This window comes from Hippoglossus stenolepis, chromosome 4 (assembly GCF_022539355.2).
Source record: "Hippoglossus stenolepis isolate QCI-W04-F060 chromosome 4, HSTE1.2, whole genome shotgun sequence".
Classification (NCBI taxonomy): domain Eukaryota; kingdom Metazoa; phylum Chordata; class Actinopteri; order Pleuronectiformes; family Pleuronectidae; genus Hippoglossus; species Hippoglossus stenolepis.
The window spans coordinates 6,178,494-6,192,897 of record NC_061486.1 but is presented as its reverse complement, the minus strand read 5'-3'; the positions used below and the strand labels follow the sequence as shown (position 1 = coordinate 6,192,897).

The window sequence follows — 14,404 nt, the reverse complement described above, 5'->3', positions numbered from 1 at the left end:
GTAAAACAAAAATATCATCTTATCATAACCAACGCAGGTCTTAAGATACCTTGATTGTAAAAGGTCTCTGTTTAATTGTTGAGACAGGAAAGAAAAGATAATGAGATAAACAGTTTATGTAACCAGTGGCCTAATTGTGTTCCTTAAATCATGGCAGGATGCACAAACACACGTCTAACTTTGTTCTTCTTTATGTTCGACTTTATAGGAGTAGATTTATCGAGAATAACTTAATGATGTATGAGTGAGGAGCTTGAAAATCTTGGGACACACCTTCCAGCTTCGTGCAGAGTGATTATGTCTAAAGATGAGATTAAGGTGAATAATTATCTAAATAACTAAACGAGTCTCGAGTGATTCACGGTTTCAGCGGTTAAAAACGTTACAGTTGCGCATCTACTTCTACATGAAATAATACTTTGATTGGGTTTCCTCCTTCGAGTTACCTGAAAAGCAGCTCAGCCGGTCTTGCAGTGTCATTAAAGTGCACTTTACTCCCAGACCTGAGCTCAGGATTCAGACATTCGATGGCTCACGAGGTGGAAATCTTCAGTCACACTGGTGCTATTCTTAAGCCTTAACCACAGGAAACACAGCCACAGCAGAGCCAGGACTGCCCAGTGCAGATTACATGTGTCTGCTGGTGAATCACACCACATCAGAGCAGCGTCTAACCTCCACTCAGCTGCCTCCGTGCTCATCATCTGTCGGCCCCCGGGCTCGAACTCCCGTGATTCAGAATATAAAGTTTCTCTTTTAGTGATTGCACCTGGCTGGAGCTGAGTGCCGGAGCGGAGAGTGACTGACACGTGTTTAAATGCCTGAATCACAGCTTTTGGCTTAATTTGTCATCGCACTTAAACATTCACCGTGTGCGTGTGTGTGTGTTTACTGTGAGTCTGGATTCCTGTTGCCATGCTGTATAGCAGTTGAGCTCTGAAACCCAGACGGAAGCGTGTTGAAACAAGTTTGATAAGGGCTGGAGTCACTGCTCCCAACACTCCCACTAAAGGACACACTACAGCCATTTCTTCCCGGCATGCTGTACAAAGTTAAACACGGGGACACGCTGGAGATCTCGACGTGCAGACAGATGCAGAAACACCCATTAATCTCATTCATTATCGTGTTTCACAGCGGTGGCTGATTGATTCCGTAACGCAATCCGTGATGCATTTCTTTCGTCTAGACGACGGGGGGGAGAAGAGGGAAACACAGAAACGGGTTCAGGGAGATCAGACCGTTGCCAACAAGCTGCCACTCATTCTCGAATCTGACACCTTAAGCGATCACTTTACACTATGAATGAGCACAGGTGTTTGTGTGTGTGTAAAAAAAAAACGAGTCACCACCCAGTGAAATCATCTGAATAGTGTCATACCGTCACCTCATACCCTAAAAAAAAGCAACAGTCGCATATTAAAAAAGCTCCGCCTGAGGGTGTTTGGGGGCATTGAACCCGGGAGAGGTTTATGAAGAAGTGCAGTGGGCCCTGAAGTGTGCAGCTGAATTGTGGTCTTTGTGAGCTTAAAGCTGGAGTGGCGTTTGCCAGCCAGGTATAGAGGAACAGACAGGGGCTGTGTCTGACTTGGTCGCCTGCCCGTTTGTGTTCCACTCACACGTATGGCGCCATGCATGCGCTGCACAGGCAGCCCTGTATGCCGAGGCCGGGGGGGGGACGGTCACCAGGAGAGTGGCAGAGGCTCTAATTAGCACGGGGCGGGTCTGCTTGTGCGGATGTGGACTTTACTTCAGGTGTGAGGAGATTGGTGTTCCGTGTAACCGAGGTATACAGTACATAGAGGAATTTAAATTTAAATTTTCACAAGAACTTTATATCAAAAAGGTTAAAAATGTGCTTTTCACATCTTTTTCTTCAGGCTGCCAGAGGATTGTTTGGTTCACGAGGGAAACATGTCTGGTTTTATTTGGTTTTAAATATAAAGGCATGTGTCCTAAATCCATATTGCATAATAATTGGAAGCAGATTTGAGTTTGTTGCGCTTCCAGGCTGAAAACATTTGTAATTAACTAAATGTGCTGTAGAGGGATACTGTTTTTTGTTCCCACACTGCAACACACACAGTCACTGGATGGTGGTGAAGCAAATCCTGAAAGATAGAAAACAAAAATGAGATATGGAATTGGCCGTGGTGTTTGCACTGGTTGCGGCTGAATATTTTCTTAAATTAAATTGTTAGTTAAATTTGTATTGTTTGCATTTTGGCCTTGACTCATTTCTTTTAATCTAATCTAATCTTTATCCAAAACCACAGTTTGATTGATGTCCATAAGCACACATCTTATATCACTTTCTGTTTGTACAGCTCCTTGGTTCCATGTACCATAAAATCAATATATTGGGTTTATTACATATTGTTAAATTAATAAATTCTGCAGTGACACATCTTTTATCACTTCCTGTTCGTGCAAAATGGGAATGTGCATCTCTTTCCTGTCTGACTATTAAAATTATATTCTATGAACATGAGTATCTGGTAAATTCTTCATATTATTGTATGTGTGTGGCAGTTTAGGGTCACAGTGTCACAAGGGGCATTAATCCCTGTCACAGACACCAGAGCTGAGGAGATGACACCCTGTCGCCTCATCTTTACTTGTTGACTGAAAGAGGATCTAGGTCACCCCATGTATTCAAGCTCCAACTTCTTCTCCCCCTGAGGAGCTGACACCCGGAGGAGACCTGCTGGGAGGCCTTCCTGCGGCTGGAAGCGGGAGTTAGTGTGTCGGGGGAGGTGGGGGGAGCAGAAATTAGCATTCTCCAGCCACGAAAAACAACTTCTCCCTCTCCTCTGTAGTTTTCTCTCTCACTCTCGCCCAGTAAACTTGGCACCTGTGGGACCAGCAACAGCAGAAGAGTTGTTTGAGTGCAGGGCGGCTCCAAAAACCACTATTTTTCTAGACCCTCCCACAGCCGTCTTTCTTCCACTCCTGCTCTCCTTACTCAGTTCATAGGCATTCCAATGGTATTTATATTTCCCTCCAGAGCAGGGGGAAGTTGACAAGCGTTCACACAGACACTGGATTCAGCTCAGCAAGGTGGGCAGTACTCCCGCTGCTTCCCCGCCATTGGCCTCCCTGTGGTCACATGAGCTGAAGGGAAAGACTGAAGTGTTGGCACTCCTCCCCCTAGGCTCTGCTCTGCCTTCCCTCTCAGCTCACTTTAGGCTTTTTGCGCCTGTACGTGAAGTTTTGTGTTGGGGGATAGAGCGTGTGGTTCAGTGTGTATAGAGCCAGTGGCCGAAGGGGCTTATTTGGCATACAGGAGTTTTAAAGTTATGTTTCGGGAGCTCCCAGAGTCCTCAGGCAGCGAGTGTCTGGGGAGCATGACCCCAGAGACCCAGGATATCTACCTGAGGATGGACCATCACCGCAGACGCTCAGGGTACAGGCTGGGCAGGATCATTGCCAGGCAACAGCTGCTCAAGAAGATTTCTGGAGGTAGGAGAGCTGCTTGGATAGAAGTGACAGTTCAGATTGGGGTTGGGAATGAATCTGTTTGGAAATCAGCCTTTAAAAAGAAACAACTGTGGCTGTAGAAGCAGTTGTTGGTACTCTGGTATTTTGTTTAGAAGAATCCCTCTGTGTCAGACTTCCAGGAATGCTGGGAGACACAAGCTGGTATGAGAAACATGTAGATGACACATCAGCATGAATACAAGCTTATAAATGGAGAATGAAGACCCGAGGGCAAGTGAACAAGGGCATTGTTGTGTTTGCTCTGGATCAGCTGATTTCAAATGTCAGTCCGTATCTCTGGCTCTTTACCTTGTTCACTCGAGATAAAGGTGGCACTCCTAATCTGTGGAAGACAAATATAATGATAACACCGGGCGAATGTGTGTGTTTGTGTGTCATTGCATACAAACTTGACCTTCAGCCAATAAGTTGTCCAGGGTGTAGCGGTGGTAAATAATTACTGCAACGGACACCGAGCTGAAAAGCTGTAGGATCAGTTATGTAAGAAGAGATAAGTCCACAGTGTAAACAAGATATACCGGTGAACGTGGCACCTGACAGATTTACAAGCCCACAGCTCACTTGAGGTCTCCCGTCTGCAGCCAGGAGAGCAACAGTGGTGCTGTTTCATTTGAACCACAACAGGGCCCGGCCCTTCATTCAGCTTTCTCCACAGTCTGCAGCCCCTTGCCTCTGCATTTACCTGGAAATGTAAGGTCAGTACTGGGAGGGGGCAGGGCGTGCATGACAATAGAGAGCACAAAGCCCGGCTACGCCTGCTCCCACCCGTAGGTGAGATGCCGGATCAAAGGGCGGCTGCGTTTCATAACAGGAAAGTCACCCGTAAGCGATTTCATCAGATGGCAAAACACGGCCCAGCTTTTCCTCTCGGATAATGCAGCCTCTTGTGTGGGCAAGACTTCCTGCATCACCGCAGAGGACTGGGGCGACTCACGAGTCATGTTTGGTGATTGTGACGATGAGGGGGATACACAGAGTTGACTGTCGGGTGGAAGTGTCAAAGATGCCCTGAGAGAGAGAGAGAGAGAGAGGTGTGTGTGTGTGTGTGTGTGTGCTAGTTTCCAGGGGGGGGGTCTTCATGATCTGATGTTTGCAGGCGTGTGCAGTCATGCAACCTGCCGGCATGTGTTTTCAGATTACAGATGTCTGGTGACAGCAAACCAACAATTTGGGTCATGTGTGACAAGGACAGAAAGTATGTACACGTTTGAAGTGGTTTTTCAGATTCTGTTATTCAAAGTTAAGTCTTTTTTAACAGTCTCTGGTTTCATGGTTATTGTCGGGAGCAACTTTTTTAAAGACTTGTAAATATTATATTACATGTTTTTACGTTAGTAAATTGACACTTTTCCTTACATAGCTTGATATTTACTTTGTGGCTTTAAACGTCTGTCAAACTGACCTATATAAAAATAATATCTTCATCTAATTATACATAATCATGATTAGAGCCTGACTGATACAGATATTTGGGGGCGAATGCCATTTTTAGGGAGTACAACATTTTAAAAACCGATATATCAACCAATATACTGCATATACTATTAAATGAGCAATGAACATGTTATCAAAGCCTTATGACAAAGTTGATATTTTACAGTTCAATCATAAGTAACAATAAATAAAAAGAAAAAACAAAATACAACCAAAGATATAGAACTAAGAAAACTTATTTTGTGCACATCTTCGTTTTCAAGTTTTCATATCGGCAAACATGACGGCAGATGCCAGTCTGGCTGTGAAAGGCTCCTATTGGCTGACATGTCGGTCTTATCGGTCCAAAATATAAGATCCTCATCCCCCATTACAAAATATCAACTAAACAAATAAATGTATTCAAATCAAATTGCAGGAAATGTAGGAAAAAGGCTGTAATGTGTGACTATGTGTTGATGACATACATGTACATTAACTCACAAGAGGCAAAGTTCATATAAACTTTCCAGTGAGTGAATCCCACATAATATAAAGCAGTTTGTTACTAAAGTGAGTGCAGTCTCTGCTAATGTTCTTTGCACATGATGGATAACAGTTTCCTCCAAGGTAACGGTTTTCACATCTGTTTTCATCTGTCATCACTTGAGTCAAAACACAATCTTCCTCATCATCATTCTGGTAGTGAAAGTTTCTAATCTGATATGCTTTCAATGCCATTTTCCTCTCAGTGTGGCAGTTTTCTCTTCATGTTCCCCAGGAGATCAGTGTTCATCCCCCCGGTATGATCCTGTTTTCCTTCATTCTCGTGTCCCACCTTCTGTGATGCATGGCTGTGTGAAATGTGAGAGATAACAGCGAGGTAATATTTTCAGGGCCCGCCCGCAGGAGTGTGCAGAGCTGCAGGATTGATCTCCTCGCGTCGCGGTGGCTCCTGCATTCCAGCTCTGTTGACATAGCAGGTTGAAAGTGAATGGGGGCCGTGGTGATGGGCAGAGTTACTGATGTATTGTTTCACCCCACGAATTCCAGGGAAGCCTGTGGGGTCTTAGTCATGTTTCCGATTTGACGGCATTTCAAAACCGCCAGCGTGTTTGGCTTCTTGCTCAGCTGGTGACGAAGCACCAGAAGTCTGGATGCTATTGCCCAAAAATTCAGTTATCACATCGGTTGGAGCCAATATGTTCCGCTGTGGGAAATAAGATGGAAAGTTGAAGTGTTGCACAGTGGGATTATTGTGCAAGAGAAAGAGCCTGTTTTTCTTGCGGAGGAATGTGTTGTCCCTTCCCCAAAAAAAAGGTTCCTTGGATTTCAGAGCAGTTTTCCAAACCCCATCACTCTGGAAGGGCTCCTGTGTTTCTGCAGCTTTCTGCTCCGTGCACCTGGCTTCCTCCCCGTCCAGCCCATCTGGAGTCCAGGCTGTGCATCTGTTAATGCTACGTTAGCAACAGAAAAATAAATATTACTGTGTCATATTTATTCGTGTTTATTTTATATGCAAGTGTCCAATTAATTCGCACTTAGTACACCAGCTGTACACAGAGCGCTCATACCATCATACAGAAGAAAATCCTATTTTAAGTGTTTCACAAATCATCATTAAATACATTTTATAGTAAATCTGTCACTTTTTTTAATCTTTAAAGTTCAGGTTTTTGCATGAGGCTGTTATAACTAATATACTTCATATTTATATTTAATCAATTCAGGTCCCAGTGGACAGTTTGCTCTTGAAAATTTGTGTTATTCATTTACTGGGTGTGGCGTTTATTGGGGATTTTGACAGTTTGAGTGGTGATTTTAGCACATGTCAAAATAAGAATATGAGTCATTTCATAATAATATGCCCATGTATAGTTTTGAACTCACATCTTTATTGCATTAGGTGATGGTTTTCAGCTGTTTTTTCTTGTACACCGAGCTGGACTGGAAGTGGAAACCCGACCATTTTAGGTTATGGTGAAAGTGTCCCTGTTTAGCCGTGGACACGTCTGTGGAAACCTTGAGCAGCTGAAAGCCACACCGTGACTAAAAGCCCGCTCGCTGACTCTGGCTGTTCGGCTCTCTTCCTCATTGAAGAGGCTGTTGTGTTTCAGACAAGACGCTCTGTCCAGTGTGACCCCCGCGTGGCCCTGCTTGCCTTATTGACCTTGGTTGCAGCCAATGGGCTCTGATCTCTGCCCCTGGAAAGGTCGGTGGAGGAGCGAGTGCATTGCTTGTCAAATGACACAAGTTATTGCGCGGCAGCTGTCCGCTCGTCACTGGATCTCTTGTGTGTCCTGGAGTTACAAAGCTTGTCTTTTATTTGGCTGTCATGGCTGAAAGGCTTGTGTGTCTCAGGTTAACGTGCCATCAGCCACATTTGTTCTTCTGCTGGCACATGTCACTGTCACTTGCCTGCAGTGCTGCATGCTCACCACTAGATGTGTTTCTGGCTTTATTTGGTTACATTTAACGGGTAATTTATGTCTTAAAAACATCAACTGATAAGTTTAATGAGCATGAAACACTTTGGCTGCTTGGGTCTTTTAGCAGTTGGCGGTTAGCTGTTCCAAAGAGCAGAAATAAAACCTTTTGTGAGGCAGCTTTTATCGTTTATGCTCCAAGCTGCTTGAACCATCTAAGGAATTAAGAGCAACTGGAAATTGACATTTTTAAACAAAAGCTTAAAACCCATCTCTTCAGCCTGACTTTTGATTAAATATGATTTAAAGACTTCACTTCATTTTATTCACTTATATCATTGTATTTTGTATAGGTTTTTATCTCCTGTATTTCCTGTCATCTTCTTACAATTGTATTTTTTCAATGGCTATTGTAGCTTTCAAACCTGTATGAAAGGTGATATACAAACAAAATTTGAATTGATTGATTTATAGATTGATAATGACAAAGTTTTAACCCTCTGCTGGGTTTGAATGCAGATGGAGGGAGAAGCAGAAAGTGTGTGAGCAGGATAGTGTGTGTAACAATAACACACTTGTAGAGTTTAAAAGAGAGAGAGAGAGAGGACAGGAACACTTCTGCTTGTTAAGAGGACGAGCTCGACCCTCCCTCCTCGTCCTGGATGGATAATTACTAGAAAACCAGCTCCGAGGAGAGGTTTGCATTGTTCTGTCTTGTGAAGATGTAACAGTAAAAGGCTCTTCAGTGTAAGGAATCTAGTTAGACTCGGCCCTCTCCCTCTCTGCACAGCTCTGAATTATTCATCCGTGCTCTCCTGCAGCACGATGCACGTCAGATCTTCTGAGCATGAAACAAATTTAACGGCTCCTTCACTCACATGGAGGTTTGATGATAAGCGATGATGTAGCTTCCTGCGTTGTTTACTTAACGTTCACATGGAGCCGGGTTTATCTTTAATTCATGAACCTCTCGACTGTAGACGTGATTGTTATGCAGATCTTTGTTTGCTGCCTTCACAGGGCAGTAAATAACACTGACAGGGAGACAAAGGCAATTTTGACAATGGGATTAGCCGCTCGTCAACACCCGCACTTCAAATATTTAAATCTGCATCTTACGCTCTTGTTTGGACATGATGATTAGGTTTAACAGATTCCAAATGCATATGAAAAGAATAAGAAACAAGTTACTCATCAGGGTCTAAAGGCTGTGGCTCTTCATGGCACTGATTCTAATATATACTAATTCTAATCAAGTATGAACACGTAGTGTCGTTCCATTGGAAACGTGACATGTAAGTGACAAAAGTAAGTACAATCAAATTCGACATGCATGTTAGATACAGTCAGTTTTTGAGGATGCTGACCCCACAGTGTAGTGCACAAATGAATTGTGTGGTGGTGAGAGATAAAAGCAGAAACACGTCTTAAAAACAAGTTTTTATAAAAAGAAAAGTGTGGCTTTTGAATGTGTGAATGTGACTTCTACTGTAAAGTGCTTTAAATGATTGATTCGATTAGAAAAGTGACAGAAATACACTCATTTACCATTAAGGTAGAAATGGTCAGTGACACGTGGATGTTCCTTTATCGTGTTGACACTGAAGAGGATAAGAAATCTGAATCTTGAATGTGTCCTGAATCCATTGATTATCAGCGTGTATCATTTACAGATCCATTATTTCTGAAATGATTGCCTCTTTAAAACGTGAACAGAGACTCTATTATGACTTATTGATATTGTTAGAATTAGTTTTGGTTATTGTGATATTATTTTCCTATATCCTTCTTTGCAAAGGCCAAAAAGAAGCAATATAGTAAAACAACAAACAAACTGAGAAATATATATTTATATTATTGGATTGTCCCCCACATATAACTAGATCACAATCATGTGAACAGATCTGATGTGCCTACAGCTCTGAGTGATTCCTGTTAAAGTCCATCCCACTGTTCACCGGCCACCGTCTGTGGAGCCAAACTATTCCGGCAGCTGTTTGGTAGCCGTTGGTAATTTCCCGCCTTGCTGATAAAGAACGAGTCAGTGTTTGCTAATCTTGTAACGGCCACAAACAGCCCGACTCAATCCGACCAACCTCCAGCGAAGGTCACATTCACAAAGCTCTTATGTGGATTCCCTCTTTTTGACCTATAGGTGGCAGGCTGAGCTCACGTTTCCCATGAAACGCTTTGTGAATCAGTGCAGTTTCCAGTCAGAGTGTAGCTGACAACCACCACGTGCTGAGCTAATCATTTGCTAAGTGCAGATTTCAGAAATGCCTCAGCTGCACTGTAACAGGAACGGAAAGTCACATATTAACAGTGCTGTGATAGAAATCGTCTCCTGTTCTCAGCTTCTTTTGCATTGCACAGATTAGAAAAAGTCAACAGGGAAAAATATCGTTTACCTACATCATGGAAAATAGGGTCAAAAAAAGGTTTAATGTTTTAAACGTTAGTCCTAAGAAAGATCATTCAAGTCTTGGTCATTTTACCTCTGTGTTTTGAAGCTGCCATCATTTTTTCTTGGATAAATTAAGTATGTAAAGACTTATTAAAAAGCTTAGTTTACATTTATGGATGTAAGTTTTGCAAAAGGATCCAAACACCCACAACTACGGAAATAAATACATTTAAATGAACATTACAACTGTGTAGAAAACTGTGTACAACATACTGATCTTTCATTGTAAAGCTACTTTCTTGTCATTTCTATTCTAATATATATATACATATATATATATCAAACAGTATATATTCATGTCTACCAGCAGTTCAATGCTTGACTGCCCTCATGTGGTAAAGGTGGACAGTACAAGTCATAAGCTGGAAAAACTGACGTGCACACAGGCAGCGTGCACACAGACCACAGACATTCAGCTACTGTTACTTCACTTTATTGCTCTTTCAGCCAGAGGGTAACTGTCTGAACACAGTCTGTCACATGGCATGACAGACAGGCGCTGTATTCTCTATTAGGGCTCTGTCTCTGTGTGTGTGTTTCTGTGAAGGACTGATAAAGCAGAACAAACCCTTAACTCTGTCTATGAGTACATGTTGATCACCTATACACCATCCCTCACCGTGCACAACAACACATGCCGTGACAGTATCATGCTCACAAGTCCGTCACTCGGCTCCTGAGGCCGTCTTGTGGCCACTCACTTTGATGTCGTTAATTGGGACCAGCGTCCCCAGGGATGGCTTCATGCTTTTATTGTAAAGGTCCTGAGAGGGCTTTCTCACGGTAGGGGCACTTGTTCTGACATTGGCCCCCTCGCTACCCTCTGACTCGGAGGCCGTTCCCAGAGAAGGCGGGAACCCCTCGTCGTCCCCTCTGGGATCACGTCCAAATGAGAGGGAGGTGGACCTAATGGAGCTCTGCAGGATTCTACTTCGGAGAAGTCTCCTTCTCCTCTTTTCTGCCCCGTAGCCTTTACCGGTGGGTGCCAGGACTTATGAAACATGTGTCGATAACTTTCCAGTCAATCTTTTTCCATGTTTCCATGAGTCAAGATTTTAGGTCAGCATCAGTAATTCATAGTTATCCCGCTTTAGCTGTGTTATACGGCACACTCGGAAAACCAAATTACAGTGTTTATAGAGGCTATCAAAGGGAAGCAGGAATTACAGCCACACAACTGTATATTATGAGAGGGTATACGCAGCGTGACATGGCAGGGCATGCACTGCAGCTTTACATAAAACAAGACATGCGCGGACTTCGAATCAGGACGCAGCCACCAAAAGACACCTAGAGGGAGGTTGTGGCACATGTTTCATAGGATTAAAGAGGGGGTACAGTTAACTGCATGACCACATGGACGCTGTGGAGCAGCCGTAAGGGAGCTGGCACGAGGGAGTTGAAAAGCCCAGATCAGAGTTGAGAGAGAGATGGAAGAAGACGGAGAAGAAGCGAGAGGGAGGGAGGGAAAGAAAGAGGGGATGTTAGTGGACGGAAAAAACTAGGCTGCGGGAAAAAGGGATTTCTCTTTCTGAACTGTGTCCAGGCCTTACATCTGGACTGAGGGCAACACAGATGCCCACAGGTAGACCTCCCTCCCCTGATCTGTTACGTCAGCCTTATTTTATCGTTCACATGCTCCCCAGGAAGATTTATCACACTTTAATTGACTTTGAGGGCCTCACTTTCAATACAAAAAAAACGATTTTTGGTATGAGGACAATAAAGAACAAGAGATAAGTTTTGGCTAAAAATCTGCATTTCTGAAGAAAGAAAACTGCTCAGTATCCTCACAGATAGCGAGTCCTTCATGTGTGTTATCACTGCCGGGGCCTGCACAACTTATCCTGTGCTGTGTTATTTATTTATTTGTAGATAGAGTGAATAACTTCAACTGAACAACCGGGCCCGTGGTTTTTGGGGAACGATGCCTGGATGAAATGAAGAAGGAAATCCCCCCAAAAGCCAAAGTTGATGTTTTTATCACCAAAGAAAGCAAAGCCTGCACAAAGGCCTCCGAGATGGTTGTCAAAACACTTTAACGTGCGTGGGAACATGGCTGCAGTCCAGTGTCTGGAAGTGTTTAGCGTGTGCGTCGTGCCTTGGAAGTCGTTGCCGTATGTATTTCACTGAAAGCTGTGCTGATTGATTTCTGCTCTGCTCAGAGCTGATGGCAGTAAAGCAGCGGCACCTGGGGGATCTGGAAAAGGCTGAGATGTCTCCTCCCTTCTGGAGATCAGAGGTGGCGTTTCTACTAAAGGACACATCTTTTCAAGTGTCCGCAGGAAGTCATGTGCCAAGGCATCCTGTAGTGTGACCAGAGGGGAAGAAGGAGAACACCTGTCCGCCAAACTGGAGTACACTCGACACTTTCTCTCACTTTTTTGCTGTTTGCTGAGCAACACGGTGGGAATCGACATGTGGTTGTCAGAACATTTTCTCAAAACTGAGCGAATGTGAGACCCTGTAACGAGCTGGATGAAAACACTGCATAGCTAACGGTTTGAACTTTGAGGCCTTGGCTTGTTCGGAGGCAGCGCAGCCCAAACAGTTATTTGTCTTCTGGCTGTGACACCCGCCCAGATCCAGCTATCAGTTTGCAGTTTGGGTCCGGGGTAGTTTATAAATCCTTCGCTGAAAAGCTATTTGTGGTGGGATGAGACACTGACCCCAGGATAATCTCTCCCACTTCTCTCCCAGGTTGTTGTGTGGGGACTTGGAACACATGTGATGTCTACTTTTGGAAACAATTTGAAGTGATTTTCCATAGTTAAAAATGTTTACAGGATCATGCTGATCCCTACATGCTTATGACCAGAGCCTGACTGATATGGATTTCTGGGGGTCGATGCCGGTCCATGAGGGAGTAAAACATTTCAGAGACCGATATATCAACCGATATATATAATAAAAAAAATTGGCAATGATTCCTATGGGGTTGAATTTTTTATTCGGTGAAATAAAAGTTTTCATATCCGCATATATCACCAGCCGACCCCACGTCAAGCAGACATCCCTCTTGGTTTTAACTGTGTTCTCAGGCAGAACTGTGAGAAGGAAATAAATCAGCTCTGTCTTTATCAGGAGGTTACTGGTACCTGACATTGCACAGGAATAAGTGAATGTCAAAGAACGTCTGTTACCGTGCATTGTTTTATCATCAGTAACCTGATGATAAAACTGTGACTGGTGGTCACAGACACAAAGGCAGAGACAGACGGGGAAACCGAGAGAGTCGATGGGCTGTTGGCCCTGAAGATGAAAGAGGCCTCTCTCTGGGTGTCCTGCAGAGGTGAAGGAGAGTGTTACCACAGCTGTGATGCTCTTGTTTAAATTCAATACAGGACCTCAAGAGGAAAAACACAGCCCACATGACTTTTGACCCAGCAGGCTTTGGCAATGGTCAACAACAGCAGCTCCCCAGCTCACATAGTTATGTTATTTACCCTCAGAATCAATAAGCTCTTGCTGTGTGTGTGTGTGTGTGTGTTTGCTGTGGAATGAAAGGTGGACCTCAGTGATTCACCAGGGGAGTAATAAAAAATGCGAACATTCTTAAACCCGGCTATGTTTATACTTGAAACAGTCGGGATCTGCCTCATTAATGGAAGGGGAAAAAGAAACGAGCAGCATTATAATGTGCTATATTTAAAGCATTGGTCCATAATGCATAAAATAGCCCTTAAATTAGTTGCGGATGTCTGCGGAACTCTTGACGTACGCTGGCCCTGAATGCTAATGCCTCCTTGGCCGTGGCTCTCCCCGGGCTGGCACTGTGTTTGTCCTCAAGTCCCCGTCCTCCAGGAGGCACCGTGCTCTGCTTTGTGCGCCCTCTTGCCACTGGAGACCTGCGGTCCACTGAAAGCCTCTCTCCGCAGGTCACCGTGGACCACAGGGCAGAGGCAGGCCCGAGACTGGCGAGCCCATTTGTATTTGAGGAAATTTTGCTTCGGTGTCTTAGCAACGCAGCCTGGAGCCGATATCATTTCAAACCTGCATCCCGTTGCACCGACTGAGGGATAACGACGGGTCCCCGTGTGTGCCCCGCCGGATCAAATGCGGGGCCTGGAAGTCGGAGGGTGATTCAACACAGACTCTGTAATTAGTTGGCCTGCAGAGCCAGCTCATGTGTCAATCACTGCATCACATCCACAAAGGCACTGTGTTGTCGCTCCCCTTTGAGGACAGATAATCTCTTAGATTTGACTATTGTCCTTTGTCCCCGGTTCATAGACGATGAGAATGCTGTGAGGTGTTGTGGTAACAGCGAGTGGCACCTACTGTTCTGCCGACGTAGAATCCCAGGGACGTGTCGAGCTTTGTTAATTAAAGCCTGCTCTCGGAAATTAGACGTCTTTATTCTCATAACATCAGGTGGAGGGTCACCGCGGTGTTAATCCAGCCCAGCATTTCTTCTCAGAGGACCGGAACTCTGACGGGAAAAAAGAGCATATCTCCTGCATCTACAATGACGGGGCTTCTCGGCCATCGCGTCGGGCAGTTTATCGGTCGTGAATGTTTGCGCTTCCTGTTTGCTCCCCTGTGAACAATTTCAAACAGTGAGGCAGAAGGAAATGCGAGGCTAATTTGGGCATGAGAC

At 44.3% G+C, this 14,404-nt stretch overlaps 1 protein-coding gene across 3 annotated transcripts in view; it reads left to right on the top strand.

Annotated features, from left to right (window-relative positions):
* The window catches only part of stard13b (StAR-related lipid transfer (START) domain containing 13b), a 69,570-nt gene that overhangs the window by 41,127 nt on the left and 14,039 nt on the right, over nucleotides 1–14,404 (top strand). The window contains exon 1 of one of the 3 annotated variants that reach the window (XM_035154414.2): nucleotides 2,355–3,462. The exons of the other annotated variants lie outside the window; for them this stretch is intronic. Within the exon in view, the coding sequence (XP_035010305.1) occupies nucleotides 3,300–3,462 (163 nt within the window). The 5' untranslated portion in view covers nucleotides 2,355–3,299. Of the gene's footprint in view, nucleotides 1–2,354; nucleotides 3,463–14,404 lie in introns of those variants that run through there. 3 annotated transcript variants of the gene reach the window in all.